The sequence below is a fragment of the Phalacrocorax aristotelis genome, chromosome 2 (genome assembly GCF_949628215.1).
Source record: "Phalacrocorax aristotelis chromosome 2, bGulAri2.1, whole genome shotgun sequence".
In the NCBI taxonomy this organism is placed as follows: Eukaryota; Metazoa; Chordata; class Aves; order Suliformes; family Phalacrocoracidae; genus Phalacrocorax; species Phalacrocorax aristotelis.
The window spans coordinates 31,742,348-31,766,730 of NC_134277.1; the positions used below are offsets into that span (position 1 = coordinate 31,742,348).

At 39.2% G+C, this 24,383-nt stretch overlaps 1 protein-coding gene across 3 annotated transcripts in view; it reads right to left on the reverse strand.

The window, feature by feature from the left end:
- The window catches only part of ETV1 (ETS variant transcription factor 1), a 67,767-nt gene that overhangs the window by 10,978 nt on the left and 32,406 nt on the right, over nucleotides 1-24,383 (reverse strand). The window contains exons 6-10 of one of the 3 annotated variants that reach the window (XM_075082942.1): nucleotides 22,855-22,984; nucleotides 21,100-21,288; nucleotides 17,033-17,280; nucleotides 4,036-4,104; nucleotides 1,572-1,640 (exon numbers count right to left, since the gene is read on the reverse strand). In XM_075082942.1, coding sequence (XP_074939043.1) covers nucleotides 1,572-1,640; nucleotides 4,036-4,104; nucleotides 17,033-17,280; nucleotides 21,100-21,288; nucleotides 22,855-22,984 — 705 coding nt within the window. Of the gene's footprint in view, nucleotides 1-1,571; nucleotides 1,641-4,035; nucleotides 4,105-17,032; nucleotides 17,281-21,099; nucleotides 21,289-22,854; nucleotides 22,985-24,383 lie in introns of those variants that run through there. The other 2 variants (XM_075082943.1, XM_075082944.1) reach the window with 2 other exon arrangements.

Sequence of the window (24,383 nt, forward strand, 5' to 3'; positions counted from 1 at the left end):
CAGCCATAGAAGCTAGCAGCAGACTGCTTACTTTGCAAACACACAGATATTTCCAAACATTTATCTCTCTTACTTTATTTGTATTTCTTTTCCATTTTCATTCCCTTCCCTGTACAAAACCCAAACAAACAAAAAGGATTTTCAAGACAGCTAGACAAACACTACTCCTGAAGAGTTTTAACTTCTTGTAGTACAGGGTCTGATCCCATTCCCATAAATGTAAACACGAATTTGCCACTGATACTGAAAACAGATCGGGTCCACAATCGTTTTTGCAGAAGAAAAAAAACCTGACACGATGTGCTTTAAAAAGTGTTTAGGAGGAACCACATGTTCCACTGCCAGGGTATAAAGTAGACTTCCAATAAATCACCCTTCCAGTGAATGTGTCAATCCATGTGAAAATACAATACTGGATTGAGCAATCCTCAGTTAGGTATATTATTATTTAAAATCCTCTATTTATTTTTTGCTATTCATTACCAACCCTGGAATGCACGTGATACCTCCATTTGAGGAATGTGTAATTCTTTGGGTTACTTTCATTTTAGAGTCTCCCATTCTTCAGCAAACACAACAAATGCTGCTGGACACACAATACTTTTGTAATCCATATAGGTCATTCTCAGGGGAAAATGCACAAAATAAAGCAGGAGAAAAACCCCAAGAGTTCTTCAGCTCTACTTTTAGCTATGATCAGAGAGCTGTTCACAAGCTTATTAGAAAGTATCTAATCTTTCCTGTTAAATAAAGCTAGACATATACACTAACACAAAGAAGCCACTCTAGCAAATTTAAGTAATTGGTCTCCAAATTACTTCCCAAAGTTGCAGACTAACAGAGTCACTGGCAAGAAATACTGAGGCCATCTACTTTGTCTATAATGAAATAAATCTGGAATCAACTGAGTTACACCAGGAAACTGATTTTACATCAGAGTAACTGAGGATAATTTGGGCCATTTATTTTAATTGACCTCAGGATCCCTCTTGAAAAAAAAAAGGTTGTAATGGGTAGTGTTGTGAAAAGATCATTGATTTGTTATCAATCCCACTGAAAAATAAACCACCAGTACAATGTTTAACATAGTGCAAATACACTGACACAAACACAAAAATGCCCTATACACTCACTCCCCACTATTCATCACTTCACAGACAATGAGACAAGAGGCTTAATCCCCAGGAAAACCAAAGCTGCTGCTTTTTCCACCGTTTTTGTTAATGGTAAGAACAGCTTTCATTAAATCTCAGACAACAAGCGGTATGTGATCACCAGTGCAATGGAAATCCTCCTATTACTTCTGAACAGTACAGGAACTGAGCTCCTCTGCCACAACTCTGGATACAGCATCCTTCGCTGGCAAAAGTCGAATGACGTCCTATTGAAAAGGAGACTTTGGTTTCAAGAGACAAAGGTCAGCTTTGGTTGGGCGCACTGCAAATGGTGTGTTAAGGAATCCTAAATTGGAACGTTACCGAGCTTTTTTGATCAGCAACAGAGAAAAGTCCCTCATCTCTTCCTTTTTGATCTCCCCACACAAGAAAGAGAGAGAGATGTGTCATACATACCGTCAAACTTCTCTGGAACAACGCAAGTGTCATCATAAAACTGCCTAGGTCCCTTTTCATACATACAACCTGTAAGTTAAAAAGAGAGAGGTGTTTATATAAAGATGCATGGAGAAAGAAGAGATCACAGGCTTAACGCCAGAGGGAACACTAAGTCATAAAGGAATCAGATTAATATCCCACATCCTTTACACACCGCCCAATCGCAACATTTTGGCTTCAGTACAGGGGTGTTTAATTAATGCGTGCATTCCCAAAAGACTGTTAATCTCCACCTGCAAAAATGAAAAAGCACCCATTTTTCTCTATGATTTATTCCAACATGTTTGTCTCATTTCCTGTTTGAACTAGCATGGCTTTGACTTTTAACCATTAGCTCCTGCGGGTCTTCTCCCTGCAAGACTGAAAAAGCCCTACTTGGTATTTCCTCCCCATACTCACAGAAGTCACCCCCCTTGATGTTTCTTCCAAGTAAGATTGTTCTGTTAAATTTCATTTTTGCCGTTAAAAGACACCCTGTGCAACCCTGTATTCCTTCTAGCACTCTCTTCTGTACACGCTCCTACTTTTCAGTATTATTTTAATGTTTTGCTTAACCAGAACTGTATTGCATGCCAGTATCGGCCTCATCAGTGCTACTTAGCAAGACAAAACATCTCCTCCTCTCCTGCCTCCTTTTTGACTGTGCAAATATTACAGAAGGCCTTTTTGCCATACGGTTGCAATGTTTGGTTGGGCTGGTTTCCCACTGTGAAGCCAAGGAGGAGGAGGCCCATCTCAAAATAATTTTTTCCAACATACTGTTTCCCGGTTCCATAGGCCTTGTCTACATTCAGCATACTAGAAAAACATTTTGTTTAATGTGCCCAGATTACCAAACAATTCAAATTGCTCTGAGTCCTGCCTGTTATTTACCACTCTGCCTATCTGTGCCATAAAGTTATCTATTAACTTTGTTCCGTGTCTTTACTGAAAATGTTGAATAGCAACACTCCTGATATCAATTCCTAAAGAACTATAATCGAAACAATCCATCCAGAGATGATTGCCCAGTGACAGCCACTTTTACATCTGTCAGTTGGCCAGGTCTTAATGTATTTAATGTGTGCTTTATCGATACTGCTTTGTGCTAACTTCTTAATCAGAATGTAATGCAGTGGCAAACTGAATGCCATAAAAAGTCTAACTATATGATACAGGTATCTTTATCATTCAAACTTTTAATCTCAACAAAGAATTGAATCAGGTTTGATATGACCTTTATTCCATAAAATCATGTTGACTGATTTCCAAATACAGAAAACAAATATTTATTGAACAACACTACTTTTCTATGTCATTCATAAAAATTTTACCACGTACAAGTTACTTATGAGTGCATAACATGGCTAAGACTGTTTTCCCCCTATCTAGGCTGTGATTAAAACTCAGATCTGGTGACTTTAGCCTTGCAGTTTGTGGATTTTTCCCTGGTGTCTTTCACCTCCCTTATCAAGCTTCTATACTTCACATAATTTCATATACCGAACCTGTTATAAATTTCCATCTCCTGTTTCACACTCCCTGTTGAATATTACTTTTTAATTTCTATTTTCTGCCTTTATTCCACCCCAGAAGCAGTTGGGCTTTTAGCCAGATTTGTTTGTTATCTTTCCAGTTGTGTCTTTTCACTGGTGAATGAAGTCTTACTAGAGGACTTTGATTCATGCATCTGTCTGAGTTCTCATCAATCTCAAAACAAATTTCCCTCATGTTTGTGAAATTTGCCCCTTGGAAGAAAAACAGATAAATCCTAAACAAACAAACAAACAAAAAAATCATATATTGACAAGAAAGATACACCACAGCAGGAGAGCGCAGGGTACAACCTCTCTTTCAGTGGTCATTTTTTCTTAGTTCTGTTGGCCTTCTTATTTTTAATACATATAAAGTGCTTTTTACTCAGAATTATTAATTCTGACAATAAACTAAGCTCTACCCTATGGAAGTCACCGAGAGTTTTGGTATATATCATATGGCTGTACAATTCGGGCTTAAGGAGCACCAAAACATTACAAAAATCGTAACAAAAAGAAAAGCCAAAAATCTTCACTAAAAACTTTTTAAAGTATAAAATGGATTACTTAACAGTTAACTGAGCCTGTCACACCAATAGCCTGGAAAACATCACTTGAGCAGAATGGGTGAAATGGACAAATTTTTAAGTGTCTCTTCCTTTCAACTGCTAGAGGCCTTGAAAAGCAGAATGAGTGAATTCATAACAAAATTGCTTCTATGCTGATCAACCCATGGCAACAGAAGAAGCTACAAAAAATCAGTGCATCAGAAACTACAGACTGGAAAGGGAAAGAAAGATGATGCAAGTCTTCCCAGCAGCAGGATTAAACCAGTGAACCCCAAATCCCTCTAGGCTTTTTAATTTTTTACGTTTCTCTCATACAATGATACATAATAGAAAACTTAACTTCTGTTCTGTTTGGGTGAGCCAGGAAGCCTTCTTGCCTCATGTAAATGGAATGGCAGCTAGGCACTTCTGAAAGGAGAAGATGATAACGCTAGTCAAAAGACTGTCTGGAATTAAAAGTGTGCAGGTTATCAATGAGACAGGCTGCAGGCAGAAGAGCAACAAAAAGGATGCAAGTTATAGCGAGGGGGAACCTGTCAACACACAGTTAGCATTTCAGAGCAGCACGCACAAGGCATGGTGGAGGAGAAAAATCGTAATGTGAGGATCATAGATCCTGTCTAACATAGGCACCTGAACTCAAACCCTTATTGCAATCAACTTTCCTAAAAGCTGACTCCCACGATGATTACACTTTAGACCATTCACAGACCAAAAAACCCACACAAGACAGTATCAATTTTAAACCCTGTAACGACCTATAAAGACAGGTCATAAACCTACCTTTGTAACTAATTTGACCTAACATTTTTAATCAATTACACAGAAAAGCCTGCCAATCACACTGGAGACTTATAAACTCTACATTAATACAAGGAATGTCAGAGTGAATTTAGAGTAGGATATTGCTTTTTAGACTCTGGTTAAGGATTTGAAGGGTTAATGAAATTTTCTGCAATTGCTAAGCATTTAATCTAGAAATCAGATGCATCAATTTCACCCTCCACCTGTACATCCCTAACCAAAAAAGAATGCTTCTCAAAAGAAAAAAGAAATTGGTGCATACAAAGTAATACAGACATCTACTTGCCATTCCCCAACTCTACTCAAATCTGCAAGAAGAATGAGAAATAACAAACAGAACTAATGAAAATGGAGTTCTTTAAATGTCTTTCTATTTCTTCCCCATGTCTTGCACTGTCCCCAGGCAGCCACATCCTGTGCACAGGGACTTGCAAACAGAAATACACCATAAATGTTTGCCCTTCCAGACCATGTTTAACCTGCTTCTTGGATATCAGAAGCCTTGCTTAACAAAGCCTATTTGATCTTGTGATAAACTCCTACCCTAAGCTATGCAATCTGTTACCAGTACCTTGTAACTCTTTAAAAGATGCAAACAGAGGCCGAAAGAGCAGGCACTATTTTTCCAACACTGCCTACAGACTCTTTCAGCGTGTGATTCCAAATTTCACTGTTCACTGACTAGTAATGAGTATCAAAGATTTGGCAGGATAAGAAATTGAGGTTTTACACTGACTTCACAAACAAGAGAAACACAGGGCAGTAATAATAAGTTTCCTCTAACAGTCCATGGTCTCTCTTGCACATCTGTGCTGAACTCTTCATTACCTCCTCTCTTGACGAAACGCTCAATGCCTGCCTGCTCAGGCCTCGAGAACCTCTAAGTCTCTGACGGCTATTCTGAACAACCACAGGAATCAGTGATTCAGTGATCAGCCGAGTCAAGTATAGCTCTGTAGAATAGAAGTCAAGGCTACGAGTAATGGTTCACCTGCAAGGAATCACTCATGTTACCAAGTAGATTGAATTTTAAGGAGAATGGAAAAATCTACGTAAAAAAAGAGGAAGTTGGAGAACTGAAACAGATGTTATTTTCTATTTTAGGTAAAAATTCACTAGTATTGGCAGCAAAACCCTTTTTGACTCATAAACTCCACTCTCACAAAGTGATACAGCAGAGTATACAGAATAAAGAATTATACATGCATCCAAGAAGTTGTGTTCTTAGCCAATTTGGGGTTTCATCTCCCATGCTCCTAAGTCAATTATAATTAACATCTGGAGTCTTTTTAAGGCAAGCATTGTTTGTACCAACATTACTTAATCTTCTGGTTAGCTTGTGCTTAAACAGTCCACAGAGGACCGAAAAATACAGCAACGAAGAGTTTATTTCTCGTAAAGTAACTAGAGTCTTGTTATCCTAAAGTGCTATCAGTTAATTTATGACTATCAGAGTGGGTCAGACTCTAATCAAATTGTAGAAACATTTCCAAAGTGATTATTCAATCAAATGACTAACATGGTTAATTAGGAGCCATAAACATTGCTCTGAAGTTCATCAAAGTAATGACTTGCCCAGAAAAATTACTGCTAATTAAATTGCCTGCTGCTTTCATTTCTACCTTATCTAATAAAAAGTCCAACCAATGAAATTTAGCATTGCAGTTTTAAATCGTACTAAATGCTTGACTAAGACCCAGAAGTATTTTTACTAGCTAAGCGGAGCTACTTCAAAAGAAAACATTTTAGTGCAGAAATTACAGAGCAATTATATGTTTTCTTCTCTTTACAGCATTGTTTCAAGACAACAAATAAGACAGAATTAGGCATAAAATGCTTCCAGGGCAGGATCTGAGTGTTTGAAGTGACTGATTCTATCACCTTTTAGCAATTGTTAGACTTTGGAGAAAAATGTGCCTGAATTTAGGACACACAACAACTTATTTCAAACTTTTAACGAAGTAATTCACATTGTAAAGTTACATCATCTCAAGAAGAGCAGAGCCCCTTAAAAAGGAAAAAACCCCAAACAAATTAACTAAAAATATGGCGATAAAAAAAATTTATTTCTCCTTTACTGTTAATTTGGAATACTTAGAGGTCATTCTTCGTTGCTCCTTTTGCTAACAGAAACATAGCAGTCATCTTAAGACAATGAATATAGCCTTACACCATGTTGGTTTGAAACCATTTTTTCCCAGTAGGTGTTATTTTAAAACTGCATGTAATCTAGACACTGCAGAAGTGCCTTTTCATCTGGGATTGTCACAGAGTAAAATACTGGAAATAAGCTCTGCTGTGCCTTAATCAAAATACATCAAAGCAGAAAAAGCCCAAACAGACTTTCTCACGACAAGAAAAATCTGCTACTGAATTTAGCAGGACACAGGTTCTAGGTTTCATTATCAAGAAAGACACTTGAGTGGTCCCTTGGTAAGGAAGTATTTCATATTAATTACCATACCAGAATTTAAAGGGTTAGGTTGTATCAGCCCTGTATAACCTCAAGCACGTAAGGAATCCTTAAATCCTATTTTCCAATTGTTTTTCAGAGATGAGAACCAGGTTTCAGACCCACAATTGCACCCTGTGCAGAAACAAACAGAACTTCAGCCCACATCCTTAGCCAGGTGAGACAGGGAAGATGAAGCTTCTGCAGGTGACGGGATGAAGTGACTGTCTTCTCCTGAAGCTGTGCAAAAGCAGGACCTGGAAACCTGAACCAGAATTTATTCTTCAGCCATTCCTGTGGTTCTGACCTTAGACAGCCTTCCTAACTAAGGACATGTTGTTACATTACCCTCTAACTCTGTATTACTTTTTCAGTTAACTTTATCAACACCAGCTGAAGATTTGGTGGCCCAGGGCACTGCCCATGTGCATGTGACAAATCACAGTGCAATACAGTGGTACTGCATTACACACATGCACATGCAGAGAGAGAGAGATGGGAGGCCAAGACTTAGAAGATGCACACAATCTGAAAAATGGTGCGTTAAGAAGTTGAGCTACCTGCCTGGCCTTGGTCTCTGCAAGGCAGCTCATGTGAGCAGTACAATGTAATGGTGAGCAGCTGCCTTGCGCACCAAGCCTGCTTACAAGTGATAGAATTATAGAATCATTTAGGTTGGAAAAGACCTTTAAGATCATTGAGTCCAACAGGAACCTAAAACTGCCAAGATCACCACTAAACCATGTCCCTAAGCGCCATGTCTACACATCTTTTAAATGCCTCCAGGGATGATGACTCAATCACTTCCCTGGGCAGCCTGTTCTAATCCCTGACAACCCTTTCAGTACAGAAATTTTTCCTGACATCCAATCTAAACCTCCCCTGGTGCAACTTGAGGCCATCTCCTCTCATTTTATCACTAGTAACTTGGGAGAAGAGACTGACCCCTGCCTCGCTACAACCTCCTTTCAGGTAGTTGTAGAGAGCAATGAGGTCTCCCCTCAGCCTCCTCTTCTCCAGACTAAACAACCCCAGTTCCCTCAGCTGCTCCTTATAAGGCTTGTTCTCCAGACCCTTCAACAGCTTCATTGCCCTCAATGTCTTTCTTGCAGTGAGGGGCCCAAAACTAAACACAGTATTCAAGGTGCGGCCTCATCGGTGCCAAGTACAGGGGCATGATCACTTCCTTGCTGCTGCTGGCCCCACTATTCCTGATACAAGCCAGGATGCTGTTGGCCTTCTTGGCCACCTGGGCACACTGCTGACCAACACCCCCAGGTCCTTCTCCGCCAGGCAGCTTTCCAGCCACTCTTCCCAAGCCTGTAGTGTTGCATGGGGTTGTTGTCACACAAGTGCAGGACCTGGCACTTAGACTTGAACCTCATACAATCGGCATCGGCCCATCAATCCAGCCACTCAAATTCATCTCAAAATCACTCAAACACCTCAACTCATAGGTGAAACTCGTCTCCTTCCCTACAGGCATAAAATAAAGTGACGACACTAAAACCAGAACCTTCTCACTCTTTGCCCGCCTACCTCTCCAATTTACACTTTATTACCAGCTAAGTCATATTAAGAACAGAAGCAGTTCCCAGTAAATACAGCCAGTCCTGTAATTTAGCTTACAGCATAACCTCTCCAATTGTCCTTTTGGTCTGAAAAGTTACTACACGGGCTTTGGCTCCTATTTCAGCAATTTGGAATTGGTATATGTATACAAACAGGCTTAAATGTGCTGTGCCACTTGTCTTCCCATAGGCAAGAAATACAGTGCATGCAGATTCTTTCCTTTTGTGCTACCAGGAACAGAGCCTGGACAAGCCCCTCTGGTAAGTGTGACCAACCTAACTCCCAGGCACCACACACACGTCAGCCTGACCCTGTGCTACACACACTGTGAGTATGCCAGCCCTCCCTTCAGTGCCTTGCAGGGCTTTGCCAAGTACTTCCGTGTGCAAGGCAAGCATTTCTCTAGTACATGTAGAGGTGGCTGGTGTAGTGGGAGAGATTTTTTTACCAAGTAAGTGCAGAGACAAAGGTAGCCTTTTTAAAATAAAATATTTGATCTGGAACACATCATACTTTTGGCCTCAAACTGAGTAACATCACAATCACACTACAAGTAACTTTTCTGTTCATGGATTTCCAAAAGAACTGACAAACTGTTTACAAAGGAGTGCTTCATCCACCACTGAAACACATTTAGCCTCGTGGTGGAAAGCAGCTGTTTACCACCGAGAAGCTCTGACCAGCTCAAGGGTGAAGACTAATACTGAAATCACTGGAAAACTGACAGGGCTTTTTAGGTAAGAAAGGCAATTCTTAAAAAACTAGACCACAACAAGTGGCTAAGGTGGCACCAGGCATCACTAAGAAAAATCCTGGACCTGTGTTTTGCAGGGAGAGGTACCAAATGATTCTTTCTGATCATGAAACCTACAATTTTGTAAACCTGCAGAAAACACTTAGATTAAAACTCGTATGTCTCTCCAAATAGAGACAGGTAGAAATACTAGAACTAATGGCAATCTCCTTACACAGGAATTGCTTGAGCATATTTCACACTTTAAATGCTGGTTGGTTAGGTTTTAGTTCAACCACCTTTAAAAGCACTATCCCCTCAGAAGGTATTTAATTACAACAGAGTCCGACAACTTGGTAAAATCCTGGCAATACAAAAGTCAGCATTATATTTTCCTTAGCAGGTTCAGCACGAAAAATCTAGGTACACTGAAGTTATATGAGTGAAAATAGAGTCACTATCTTCTCTAAAAATCAACCTAAAAATTAAGTATTCTTTTTCCAAATCATTATGCAGTTTAAAAACATTCAGAATGGAAGGTTTTGTTCTTCATTTTGTCTGTCACTAGCCTTCGTACCAGCAATTAGGAAAAAAAAAATCCAGAAGCATGTGCACTCATAGATACACACACATTCCCTTCTAAAAAAGAGATGATTAAAATTTGTTAAGTTTAATATCTTACCCCTCACTTGAGAAAAACCTACCGGAGAACTAGATTTGGCCCCACCAGCTCATGTCGAAGTGGAATTATTACACACATACAGAAAGAAAACCTTAAGCAAACAGCTTCCTTTCCACAACTTTGGTTTTTAGATCTATGACAACATCTAATGCATTTTCTGAGACCAGATGTCAACAGCCTGTCTCGGCGATGTGTAACTTTTTATACAGCAGAACAGGAAAACAAAGGCTCATACATTCAGCTCTGAATTGAAATTCCACATGGAGCTGATCTTTTGAGCATATTTTAAAATCATGTATTTGCTTTTATTAACCTCAGTAACTGTAAAATGTATTTTAAACATTGCTTCCCTTTGAATTCAACAAAAGACAGAAGTATATTCTCTCTCCCTCGCTCCTTTTGTTAGTAATCTTACTGCAAAAATGTCTGTGTTGCTTTTTCTCCTCCGCCCCGTCCCCTGCCTGTAAAATCGAAGTTGGACAAACACTGCACGGCTGAAGTGACATATTTGAATGGAATTCAGACCAACCAGTTCCTGTTTATGTTTCTGATTTGAGAATGTAGCCTTCTCATTCACTATACATTAGAAACACACCAAGGCCATAAATGGTGTCAGGTTACAGGCAGGCAGGGCCAAGGAGCATTAATCATTACTTTAAGGCAACTGGCAAAAGCAGCAGCTGAGGGAACACTACACCCTTCAGCTCCGCATAAATGGACATTCCAGGGTTTGGCGTGTGTGGGGTTTTTTTTTTTCCCTTCAGCATCCATTTTATGAATGAAACTTCAGGCTGCACAGAGTCCATTCATATAAAAGCTATGCTCACAGGGCTCAGTCTCTCGGGATCAATCGGTCTTGGGTAAGGCTGATGTGATTGGTTTAAGGCAGGCTTCAGCCTTCCATTACTGATTTAAAATGCAGCCTGTGTCCATTTGACCTGCGTTAATGCACAAAGAGTAAATCCAGACTGTGCTCTCAATCCTCAAATCAAATCATTAGCCAGTGCCACTTACTGTAACTGTAGATTTAGAGGATATTTATCCATTTCTTTGAAAAACAGGGACTGCAGGACAATTTTTCAGATCTTATTGTCTCCTTTGAAAGGAAAAATAGATGTATGGTCTCCTGCCTATATGTTCACATTAACTTGGTATTCAGGTTTTCCTTTGTTCACGAAGATAATATTACAAAATGAATTCTATGCTAACTACAGATTTCTTTCAGACAGAATTAGTGAATAGGGGAAATCAGCTAGATGGGAAACAAGCAAAAAGTTAAAACTCTGACTTCCATAGCAATCTTCTGAAGTCCAGGTTTCCCAAGTTTGCCCCTCAGATGTTATTTTTTTCTACTACTCATATCATCCAATAGCAGACTTGTGTTTATGTGTTTTAAGAGCAAGTACAAAGTGCAGTGCAGCTTAACTACTGAACAAAATCCATGCTCATTCACTGAAGCAACACAGCAAAGACAAGCTCCTGAAAGAAGAGGGTGAAATATTTTTAAACCACAGAAGTGAGACTCGGGAAAACTGAAAAACCAAAAACAAGGAGGGGAGACTTCTTAAACCTACTGAACTCGAGAGCAAACTCCTATCCTTTGCCCCTCCTACCTTTATGCCAGCCACTTTTTCATTGCAAACAATTGTACTGCTGCATAAAAGAATTTATTTAAAGCCATGGGGGGATGCAGTTTTGAGATGCACGTACTGAAGCACCACATCCAGGAAAAGGATGGAGTCAGTTTTGTTTCACAGACCATTTTATAAAACTATGTTCAAGAATACCACAAATATTTGCAGCCTGACAAAAAAAAAAAAAAAAAAAAGCGGGGGGGGGGGGGAAACACGACAGAGAAAAAGAAAACCTAGAGACAATTTGAGGAAAAGATTAAGCAGCTGGAGGATTTATGAAGCAAGATCTCAACAAGTCACACAGTCACACTAAAAGTATACATGCAAACTGTCTACAGAGATTTAGAGGTGGTATGTTAATACCAAGGAATTGTTTAGGATAAGCCAAAGAGGTGTAGCTATGAGCAAGGGAATGGACCTGATCAAAGGGAAAATTTAGGCTTACGATCAAAAAATATTTCTTAACTGTGAAGTCTATTAGTCTGTGAAATAATCTCCCAGGAGAATAATTGTAGTAATAATACTTAGCACTCATACAGCGCTTTATGTTTTCAAAGCACTGTGCAAAAATTAGCCAATATAATTAAAGACAGTAAGAGAAGCACCATGAGTTGTGTCATTTGAAATGCTGCACTGGTCAATTCACTAGAGAATATCCTGGAAAAAGCGTAACTGTACTGACTCTGACTGACAGCTAAGATTTCATTTTTTTTATATACTAGCATCTCAAAATGTCTAAACTTTACCTCCAAGAAGTACAATAGAATACCCAACTGTTGTTTAAAAAAGGAAAGAAAGAAAAAAGCAATCTGCAAATAAATACACTGCCAATAAATAAACTGAATTTTTTTCCCGTTGAAATTTTAATTCAACACATTGTCTTATGCTGTTCTGCAAAGTCCCAAATTTAAGGACATGTCAGCTGATCTCTAGAGAAGAATGTGCTACTAGGGATCTTTTTCCACATTAATTTGCATTGATTTGCTTTTCAAAAAACCACCACATCAGGTATTTGAAAGGACGCTTGCTTTTTATTCCATTCTAGTCAGTAGGCAAACACACATTTATAACATGGATGGCAGAATGCTAACAACATCCTATACATATGAGAGCAAACTTAGGAGGTTAAGAAGTGTCATAATTACAACTTCCTGGGCAACCTTGATACAACTCCTTTGTTGCAAATGAATTATAATACAGCCTTTTTCTCGGCACTCTTGCCCTGAGTGCACCGGTCAAAACTGTTTGGGGGAGAGAGAGCCATGAAGTAAACAGCTTTGCAGGTGGAGCTCCTGTTTCATTTGTTACAGAGTCTGGAAGTTGTGCACTCAATGAGGCAGAACATTTCAAGAAAGGAAAAGTTGACTTCAAGATTAATACAGCTGAACGGTCAATTTTAGGCCCCAACAAAGCCCATTCCAGCCTCAATGAAATTTGCCAAAGTAGTCACGTGGCTTCTGTCAGATTTTTCATATTATGCATTTCTTATTTTTGAAGTGCTTACACAGGGACCCTAATCTGATGTTCACATACTGCCTTGCTTAGAAGCACAAAGGAAGTCCCTAGGAGCTAAGCTTTGAATACATGTAATACACTATGTCCTTTAAAAATTATCCAGTCTAACTGGGCACCCAAAATAAGCAGGTATATACATCTGATGTGTCTCTCTGCCTCCGCTTGTCTCTCTTAACACAGGGGCAGTTCCTCATCCATTCTAACGCGCCAACACAAGGTATTTATTGCTTTTGAGGCCTCAGGAATGAAAAGGATGAGCAACCCAGAAAGCAAGATATGGAGGCTAATAACTCTGGATAGTTAATTCCTTAAGTGATGTGACTAGTATCTTGGAAGAAAACTTTGGAAATGACAGGGACAGAATCTAAATGTTCTAAGGTCCATTATTCAAGCATATTAATTGGGATGCTACCCTGAAACGTAACTGTGAGAATAGCACTGCTAACGCCTCTAATCTGCTCAAGGAAGAATTAATCTATCTAGATTTCAATAGATAAATTCGTGGCAATTGGTATAAGGACATGCAAGCAACAATTCCTCCTCTACTTAACTCTTAACACTACTGTGCGACAAATTTCGAAGTTCCCAGTCAAAGACATAGCCATAGAAGAGCTTTCCAACCAGAGTAAGTATTTCAATTTGGCAAAACGGAATATGAGATTTAAACTTAACAACAACTTAAGATGTAATTTTAAAACTAGACTTTTAATATTAACTGATACATTCATAGCTAGAGTTGTACATTAGTAAATTTGCTAACACACTACATGAGGTGGTGAGGATCAAGCCTGCAAAGATCCTGCTTCAAAATAAAGCCCAGAATAGATGAAGCATCGCAAGTTTGGCCTTTTTTGTTTAAATAACTGAATACATGAATAGAATTCTAGAAGTGCTAACGGTACAGGAATGCCCACTACTAACCCTTGCAAACAAAGGTCTTGGGAAGCCTTCTGGGGTATATTCACTAATGATGCAAAATTGCAAAAGTCTATATGTCCTTAGCTGCATCTTGGTGCTTAAAGTTCCTAGATATAGCATCAAGTATTAAATATGTCTGACTGGCAGCCATGAAAAAAAAAAAGCAACCTGATGCAGAAAATAAGGTCTGATTGATTGAACATGTGTGATGTACTGTGACTTCTAGAAGTGTGGACGGATAAGTATAAGGAAGAGCTTCTACTCTGTTGACATTTTTCTTTTTCCATTATCTCAAACATTCTGCAGTAGAAATTGCATACCTGCAATTACAATTACAACTAATTGATCTGCCATTTCCCATGTCATAATTAATGTCATGTTTTAATAGAGTTATAATCATTCCATAATAATGCTTTTCATTCACCAGCTTCCCACAAAGTATAAAAGTATAGTGCACAAAAGCAATGAACTTTTATGAGGCTTTTACAAAAACATCCCAAAAGGAACATCTTGGTGTATTACAATGAACTTTTTAAATATGTTTCTATATTCTTATCTGAGCTGCAATAAAATACCATGCGAAAAAGACTTTTCACTCTGGCATTCCCCCTTCCTTGAACATCCATAGGTGAAAAATGAAATCAATGATTCAGTGACAAATACATTATGTTTCCTAAGGGGTTATTTAATGTACTCTTAGCAAGGATGGAAAATGATGGTTTCTAGAGAACAGATGGTAGTAAGACAAAATATCAACAGACCACAGTTGTTGACTGCAATTTATGGAGTGTACAGATGTGTCAACTTAAATGCAGCGATTCTGAAGCCAATAAAAGTACTTCCTGATACCAACAGATTAATTTTTCATGACCACTGGTTACACAGCTATTACATTTTTAAAAACTAATTATTCATCTACAAAAGAAACAACAATTTTACTTGAATGTCATTACTATAAAGTGGAATGTTGTTCTTGCTAGCACAAAGAGAAAGGCATGACAGAATTGGATACAAGTTTGCACATCTTCCTTCCAGAAAATTTTCTTCCCCCCCCCCCCCCCAAAGAATATTCCAAAGAAAGATGAATGCTAGCAGCCAACTCAGATTTAAAGTAATAGTATGCAATAAGGAGATCCTACTTCCTAGCCAAATATGAAGCATGCTTACAAAAGGGCCTTTTTTCACCCTTTAATTTAGCAGGATGAATAACGGTGCTTGTGAAGGTTGCAAGGGACTGGCAGTGCCTGAAGCTGAAGTCCCCTATTTATTATCCATTGCCACATTAACTATGCAGACAGTCTCCCCCATGCTGCTCTGTAAGACTAAAGATGCATGACTGCCAAAGGCATGTATCTCAGAATCTTCATCAATGAATGGGTTTAGTTCGAGATCTGATTCTTGTAACCTGAACTTGTTTTCATCTTGTCTTATATTTCAACTTTGAGAAATATTTCACCCATGGTCCCATCCCTGTATAGGCCTAACTCAAATTTACCTAAGGATTGGTTCTTTACTTGTCAAGAGTAAGAAAGGAGAAAGCAGCTCTACTTTCCAAATTCCCCTGTTGTAAAACTGAGATAAATTCAAAACCAAGGGCTTTACAACAATGATAACACAAAAAAAAAAAGCCCACTAAATAAACAATGTTAAGTTAGCTACAGAAAAGACAACAAAAACAAATTCTCCACTATATCCAATTGGAAGATAGTTTGACATGGGCTAAACTTTCAAAGGACACCTCACCTCTGCTGCCTTGTAACCTTTGGTAAATAAACTGCAAAAGCATCTAACTAGAGACTAAACCAGCAGGAAAGCACTGCAGGTACTGCACCACCCAGAAGAGAGAGTCAGACTGAAGTCAGGGCCACCCATTCCCCTTGCCCAACTCAGGCTGCTTGTGTACGAAAGCATTGCATCCTCGTCCAGAAGCATGGTAAGGACTCACTGAAATACTTCCCTTTCAACACTGTGGCATACACAAAGCAGCACAGAAGCAGAGACTGAAGAGGAGCTGCAGAAATCACTTACACCGGAACTGAAAAATGTGTTTTGATTGCATTTTCTCAGCTCAGTACTGATGAACTGTTTACACCTAGCCCACTAAATGCTGTTTTAACCTCAACTTCTCTCCATACTACCCTCCCAGTTTCCTTCTTGTTACTTGATAGTCATCACTGAACTCCTCTTTTGCTTCCCTAATTCTCTCTCTCTTTTCCCAAGTACAATATAAATATTAGATTTAAATTATGGCAAACATTTACAGTGTTATTCCCTTGATTTATGTTTTTATCCTTTCTACCGCTTATCTTTCTATTTTGACCAGAAGCTATTGAGAGCAGGCTCTGCCACCACCTCCTCTGTTTTGTACAGTCTGTAGAGCAATAAGGCACCATTCCAGTTGCCCTATAAGCACAATCATAATAAACATTATTAATAGCAACAGCGTATTCTCTACATCAGCAACCTGGCATCACAGATTATATACCTCCACAAAACACAGCAGTATGCACAATCTGAGAAGCTGACACCAATTTGGCTGATTCTTCTCCCTCATTGGTTTTATAGCTGTATAAACCCCACTTCAGCGGAGTTACTCCTGATTTAAAGTAGTGCAAGCAAGAGGAGAAAGAGTCCTCTATTTCTGGCAGATAAATGAAAGTGCTCATAAAATGGAGCACACAAATTCAGAGGTCAGAGATGAGATAGCACAGAACAAGACCCCTCTTAAGCAAAGCTCAATTTTGCACCCATGATTTTTTCTTCCCCAGCTTCTCCAACCTGTGCACTGCCTGGACAGGGGGTTCTGGAAAATGAAATCCTTTGCAGAGCAAGCAACGGCAACAGCGGCACAAGTTACAGTGTACTATGTAGCCATCTTACTACTTCATAAGCTATATCGGACATAAATTACTTCAGGAGACTCAGAAGCCAAACGAGCAAGTTTCAGTTCATATGATCAAAACATCAATAGCACCAGCTTGGACTCATTTATTTACTATGCAGAAGTAAAGGAGAGTCTCACCTACCTGAATCATATGCAAAATCTCTAGGCTCCTGTTTAATCATCAGAGGAGGGGGGAAATTTTGACTGGCTGCACTGCTAACCATAGCATTGTGTTCATAAACTGGATCGTGGTACTCCTGCTTAAAACCTTGAGGAGGGAAAGGGATGTTTGGCTCAGACATCTGGCGCTGATATATTGGACGTCCTTCCCTTGGCATTGCAGGCAAAGGTGGGAAAGAATTGCAAGGTTCAGAGAGCTGGCGGCGAAATCTAGGACACAAGTTAGAGAGGTCATGTAAAGGACTTGAGCTACATTCCATTTCCCAAAGATCTTCACAGGTCACGATTAGCAGCTGTATCACTTTTTCAGTAGCAAACATTTTGCTTATGATAACACCAAGTGCTCCCATCAGGATCCCTTGCATTGTAGAACAGTAACAAGCAAAGAAACAAAAACAGCCCCCTCTTAGTTACCAGCTCTAAGACCTGTCCCCACCACCATCCTCTTTGCTTTCAGCATCTTCTTTCAACAGAAGAAGCAAACAGGAAATGCACCAGCTTCAAACTAGTAGAAAGGCTGACATCTGACCACAGTAACTTAAGGGAGTCTTAGAGTTCTCTGTTCTTTCACGAGTATTAGCAACGGATTGCTTGTACTCTAATTTACTCTTACCATTCTTACTGTTACATGGAAACCATTCTGACCACAACACACACAAACATTTTGATTGAAGAGTACTGTCTGCCACAATATCTGGAATCATTCCAGGGTGAAAGTCCACAGTTCTGTCCTCTCAGGCCTAGCACTGTGAGACATCTACCTGCAAGGCTGGCACTGCATTCCACCACTAATGGGAAGGGAATGCAAGGAACCCAGAAAATGGAGAGGGTGCAGATTTTTGCTAAGAGAAACAATGCTTAAGAACTCCCCTCCTGCCTTAACCTGTTCCCTTCATCATTTCTACGTGAAAGAAGTCATCCATACAAGCCACACCGTCATTCACTATTCCCAAATGCTCTGTTTTAAATTAACTTCATTTACATGTAACACTGCTTGAGAACCTATGGTTGTTGTTTCTTCCATAAAACATATCACTCTGCACTAAAAGGCCTGGATATAGTTACTTGGACTTCTGCAGGTTCAGAAGCATAGAGAAGAATACAAGGATGTTATTTTCCCCACCATGCCCTGATGAACTGCGTAAAGTCTTCCTGTCATGTCCTGCAAATTACCTGCAGAACCACCACTGTAGTAATGTTGTGGCTGCACTAATCCATAGCAGATGCAATGTTCTTGGAACAAACTGCTTACTAGTCCTGTTTTCACTCATGAAGAAGACACACCTTTTTTTTTTTTTTTTTTAAAAAAAAGCAAGCTGTGCCGTTCTTTGCAAGTTTCTCACTGTCACACTAAAAATATCGAGAATTAATCATTCTTCAGCTTCCTGTACTTTGGATCTGACTTTGGTTCACGCCAGCAAAAGCAGACATTCTCCTGGAGAACACTAGGTGAGTGAAGAAGAATGCAGGAATTTGACTGCACAGGCAATACGGTCCTTGACTAGCAACTCATATGTAGTACATGTTTCTGAAACAATTTAAACTGTACTAACATCTGTCATAATACTGCTGGGAACTTGGTCTGACAAGTATTTACTGTCATACCTTAATTACAAATACTGTGGGAGCTACAGAGATAGAAACTATTACAATGTAGTACTGGAGACAAAATGAATTTTTTAATGATGCTGTAAATATTATATTTTGCAGTAGAAAGAGTACTGCACTGTAGCATTGGATTTTGCAATTCCACCTACACCTGCAGAAAATAAACTTAGAAACTCAAATGTATTATGAAACAGTTAGGCTGACTGGCACTGCATTCATTTCCCTCTTTTCCTTTTTTCATTAGCCAAAAAAAGAAGCAGAAATTATCATTAAGAACTGTCAAGGAGTGAATCAGAAAATTGCAACTTCAAGTTAAAATAAGAAACAGGCTCACTCACAAAGCCTCAAAGGAAGTTAATAATACTTGTTGTACTGGAAGCTTTGTATGGAATCAAGCCATTTGTTTATACAAGTGGATTTGATTCCTGTTGGTACTTGTTAGGACCACTTATCGTTCATATATTCATGCCCCGTATGAAGATGTATGGGCTCTATATTCTAGATACTAATGCTATCTTATGCCACCAATGCATAGTCCAAAGAAATATGCCCTGAGTCACAGATTATATATATGAACTCACATAGGTGGGTCATTTGTTTAAATGACATTTTCTGAATACACTCGTAGCAGCACACCACCTTGTAAATTAGAAAGATTTGAATTTCACAAAAATACAAAGTACACATTTGCTTCAAACAACTGGAAGTGAGAAGACTTAAAATAAATAAGAAAATGTGGAAAAATATCTTCCACTACAAGTGTACCTTTCTTTTAAAGAAAAGGAAAAATTTGATTTTTTTCCCCGAGTCAGCTATTTTGGACTTTACTAGAACACACGAGGTGCTAGCACGGAAGGGAAGCGTTAGTGCAAAATGCCCTAAAGAACATGAATAACAAAGATGGGGGAGGGAGAGGGAAATCATGTAAAACGCCTACAAAGCTTGTGCAGAGCAAGTGTTATGGGTAAAGAAAAATACACTAAGGTGTATGCAAATCTCTATACATACTCAAATTAGGGCTGACATAGAGCTTCAGCCCTCTCTTTACAAGTTGCTCTAAAATAAAAGATTTTTTCACCTGAAAAATCTTATTACTGCTCTCTGCACAGAAGCCATTTAGCTTCTAGAGATTTCAGTCTCCTGACAACTTGACTTTGGTGCATATACAGCAACACATTTCTCCACCATCCTGTAATCAAAACCAGTGATTGGCTTCACTGGGGGCCTGCATGGTTAGACCACAGTCCACGGAGGGGGAAAAGATGGTGACTATGGCAGCTGAAGGGGCCAATTCAGTGTTTCCTACAAGCTAGGAGGGCTTGCAGAGAACCTTGGGTTATACTTAAAACTACCTCAGCAGAGCACAAAACAGCAATATGAACCTTAGCAACCCCCTTCAGAAGTGATCTGCACAAATCCCTGGAGATAATAGCCCTTATTAGAGCAGATGCATGCAAATCGCACCCCCAGCTACTGTGATTTTCTTTTCAGTTGCTTCTTAATTTGCTAATGTTTCAGCGCTAAGTCAAGTTTCTGAACATATATATCTCTTTACATACAGCTGAAATTTTAAATGCTCAGAGCAATCACACAACACAGCAGACACAAACAGGTTCATGCAATAAAGGTTAGAACATACAGAATTCCACAAGCGTTTGGTCTCAAAATTCAGGGAAATCCATTGAGCGTATGATATTGCAAAATGGATCTAAGGAAGACAGTCAGTTGTCTGGGGATTTCTAACATATCAAAACAAAACAGGGTGACTTAAGGACAGTTTAAGCTTTAATTCTAGTCTCTAGCTCTTGTGGCTTTTACTCAGACTAATATTATTTAAGCACAGTTTATGTTGGCATCTTAGTTTGTTTGAAACGCTGTATTTCAAGTGGGGTTGGAAAAATGATCCACCCTTCCAAAGAATATTCTGAAGCAGTTACACCATAACACGGCCACTTATCTCGTAGATAGGTGAACTGCTTAGCAAGAGGCCAGTTATTTATAGCCAGGATCACGCTTGCTAGTAACTTCATTACCTCACAGGGCTTACTAGCCTCAAGTGAACCACAGAATAGCCCAGGTCCAAAGGGACCTTGAAAGACCATCTGGTCCAACCTTTCGTGGGAAAGGGAGCCTAGATGAGATTATCTAGCACCCTGTAATCATCCTCACAAGACAGAAGAAGCAGGTCATTAAAACTCTGTCACTGCCAATATGAACTCCTACCGAAGTCCATCAAATTGGGTGCCAGCCTTTCAGAAAACACACATATTTCTGACACTCTGAATTTGCTGGCTTTCACATTGGTCCCCCAACCCGAAAGGGAATAGTTCTGGGCAGGAAGGCACTGCTACCCTCTGTAAGAGACTTGCAGCCACAACTGAAATGCCTTCTGCATGGGCCCTCACGTGTTTTGTGTTTTACCTGTGGTCCATAGGGAAGCTGTTGTCTTGAATGGACTGGGATGGAGGGAGATGGGTAGGGAAAACCCGGTCAGGTTTAGGAGTCTGAGCTGAGTTTGGGGAGGCATGGTGCAGCGGTGACACAGGAGTGCTGGATGGCGTCGGTGGGTTGGAGGGCCTCATTCCCACTTGTGGCTTCTGATCATAGGCACTAACAGTAAGGCAAGGGGAAAGAAGGTCAGCTTATTTTCTCTGTAAAAAAAAAAGTAGCATCTACCTCCAGAAAGAAAACCTTAAGTGTCACATTTATAAGCTTTTCATTATAGTTACCTTATTAACCAGTTTGGGGCAGAGGAATTATCTACTTTACATTGCAAAGCGCACCGAAAAATCATGTTAAAGGCAAGGGGTTCAACACAGCATTTTCTTCTCCGGGGCACAGAAATGTATTTTGAAAGGATTCAGTCTTACAGTGACATTCTAACAGGAGTTATACAAAATACATAAAAGTAGAAGCACCTGGACTAGAGCACAAAGAGCCAGCAGTGCCTGTCAAGACTCTTTTAGAGCTTGCGCAAACCACAAAGTGAGACAGTAAAACAATACAGCTAGAGGGAAGAGATCTGACCCAGAAAAACAATGGTATGTTGGCTTAGCTACCCTCTCTAGGATGCAGCAGCCTCTCCTCCCCTCTATCTCTCAAAAATAAAGTGCTGGTCCTGCAAATACATAGATGCTATTTTCAGAGGTGTCCCAAATCAGGAAAGGACTTGAGTGCACTTTGATCATCCCTCTTTCTTAACAGAAAAAATGCAGACAATAGGCAGATAGTAAGCACGAACTTGCATACTTTCCTGTCAGGCCCCCTAGCACTATCACACCCATCAATGTTTGCATTTGATTTTTTAAATCAAAATCAGTCCTCTATGACTGGCAAAGGTGGCAGCCTTTTTTTTTTTTAATGCTCTCCCCCTCCTTCATATCCAAAAAGTTAAATGTAAATGCTTTAAGTGCTAACAGTTTTGATAGTACATTAATGAGAATAAAAACTTGCAAGCTAGATGAAAGATTCTAAAATAGACTGAAATGTCAATAAGAAACCCTTCACTGCTGACACTAAAGGAAGGAGTGAGACATAAGTGCAAACCAAAAGAAAGTCAATAAAGAAGGCAGTGGTATCAAGCCCCTCCACCACCCACAAATAACTAAAGCTTTTATTATTTCTCCCTATAAAAGGAGACAACTTGCTTTTGAATAGGTAACAAAGATGCAGAGCCTAATGAAATACTATTTTAAATTGGAATCACCCACAAATACACACATATAACGTCTGCAAAACTTGTCAAATACTTAATGTGTTGCTCAGACCTGCCAATCTCTTGCCTGTTACACAGGTCTCTCTCTCTTTCCTAATGTGTGTAATGCATTTTGAATGCATTTTGAAAATACTTTCAACACAACTTGCAGAAAACAAGACACTCCTTCCTTCTATTTCATGCTTGCACCCTGGGTTTTTAAACTCTGGCTATCTCCCATGGAGAAGGAATGGAGAATATGCATTTTGATGAAAAACACTGCTTTAAAATGGTTATGTAAGTGTTTGATACCACTGTAAACAACTCCATCAGTGTTCATCAGCTAAATGCATTATCTCATCAGTCTGTTATCTGCTGAAGAGGTAACTTTTATAAGATCTCTATTATGGTTTTATTACTCTTTAGTCAGTCCTCATTTAAATCAGCAGTTCTCACTGCAAACATGCTCCTGACTGCTTTACCTGACATTGTACAGGCACTTTTCCCCATAACTGAACTTGAATGGTTGCTCTTGACTGCAAGCAGAGCCAAGTTCTGAACATGGGCTATGGGGTTCCTTCTTGATTTTCACAGGGAGACCATGAAAAGCCACTGGAAAGAGAAAGAAAATGTAATTAAAACCCAAATACAATACTAACAATGAGCTTTCTCAAGTAAGCTAGACACTGCTAATTAAACACATGATTAATTAAACCATTGCAATACTAAAAACAATATAGGAAATAAACATTTCAAATATTTCTTCGGGTGTCAACTGAAAAATAGACACCAGAGATCCTTCGCATTGGCTATTAGCACTTTTATTGTTTAATAGAATGATGGCCAGGATCCCATCTCATTAGCAGGAAAATAACAGCCCACTTATATTTGGCTTAACTACTGTAAATGTTGTCAGAGGCAAAATACTTCCCAGGCACCAAATGTTTCTAAGTAATATTAGAGAGGTAGCTTTTAGCTATAAATGCAATAGTAGTTCACTTCAGAGTGCCACGCAAAAGACTCCAAAATAAATTTCTCGTCTATCAGCCTCAAGTATATGATCAGTGATCTTTCTGTCCCACAGAATGCATGAAAATTTACAGTAAAACTTATGAAGCTGGATGATTATATGTGCCTTCAGTAATAAGTAACATTAGAAAAAATGCATAAGAAATGGCTTCAGTAATTTTTCTCAAAAACAGACCGGATAAAATCCTGGTCCCACCAAAGTCAATAGCAAATGTGATATAGACATAAACTGAGAAAAAAAAATCATGCTTTTTTAAAAGGCAAAAAGAACAGAGGGAGTGTGACAGAAATGCAGCATTAATTAGAAGCACAAGTTGGTCTGGATTAAGAAAAAGGCCAAAGAAAAAGACAAGGTTAACCAGCATATTAGTTTAAACCAGCCAACTTTCCTTATTCCCCATCCAACCTCAACCAAAATTAAAGCAGAAGAAAATTTAAAGTTCACCTGACATAGACAAATCTAAAGTAGTGGCTAGGAGGACAAAAGACTAAAATCAAGTATTTAACAGCTTCAGAACACACCCTTCAAGATTTAAATAAAATTAGGTTGTAAACACATTTTTGAACTCTGAGAAACCTAGAGTTCGGAGATCAATTTTATCACCAATTTTTGATGTTGTCAGCAAAACACCATAGTTTTAATATCACGCACCAGACTGACACAGACACTTGCACCTCCGTGGAAATCCACATACATGCAGCAGTCCCTCTTAGAGAACCTCAGCACCAAATCAGGCCATTATTATATACCGTCAAGTAGCACCTTGCCCCTTCCCTTGCACCTGAACTTAGGAAAGACAATTTGTTAAAGGCTATATATTTTCTGATACTAACGCACCTGCATACACATGCATGCATTCGGTGGGGAGGAGGAGGTAAATGAAATGCTGTCTAAGAAGTGAGCATCAGAACCAATAAACTGATTTATAAGTATCTGTAAGATCTGGATTCCAGATTCCCACCATGGGTTTTCCCACAGTTG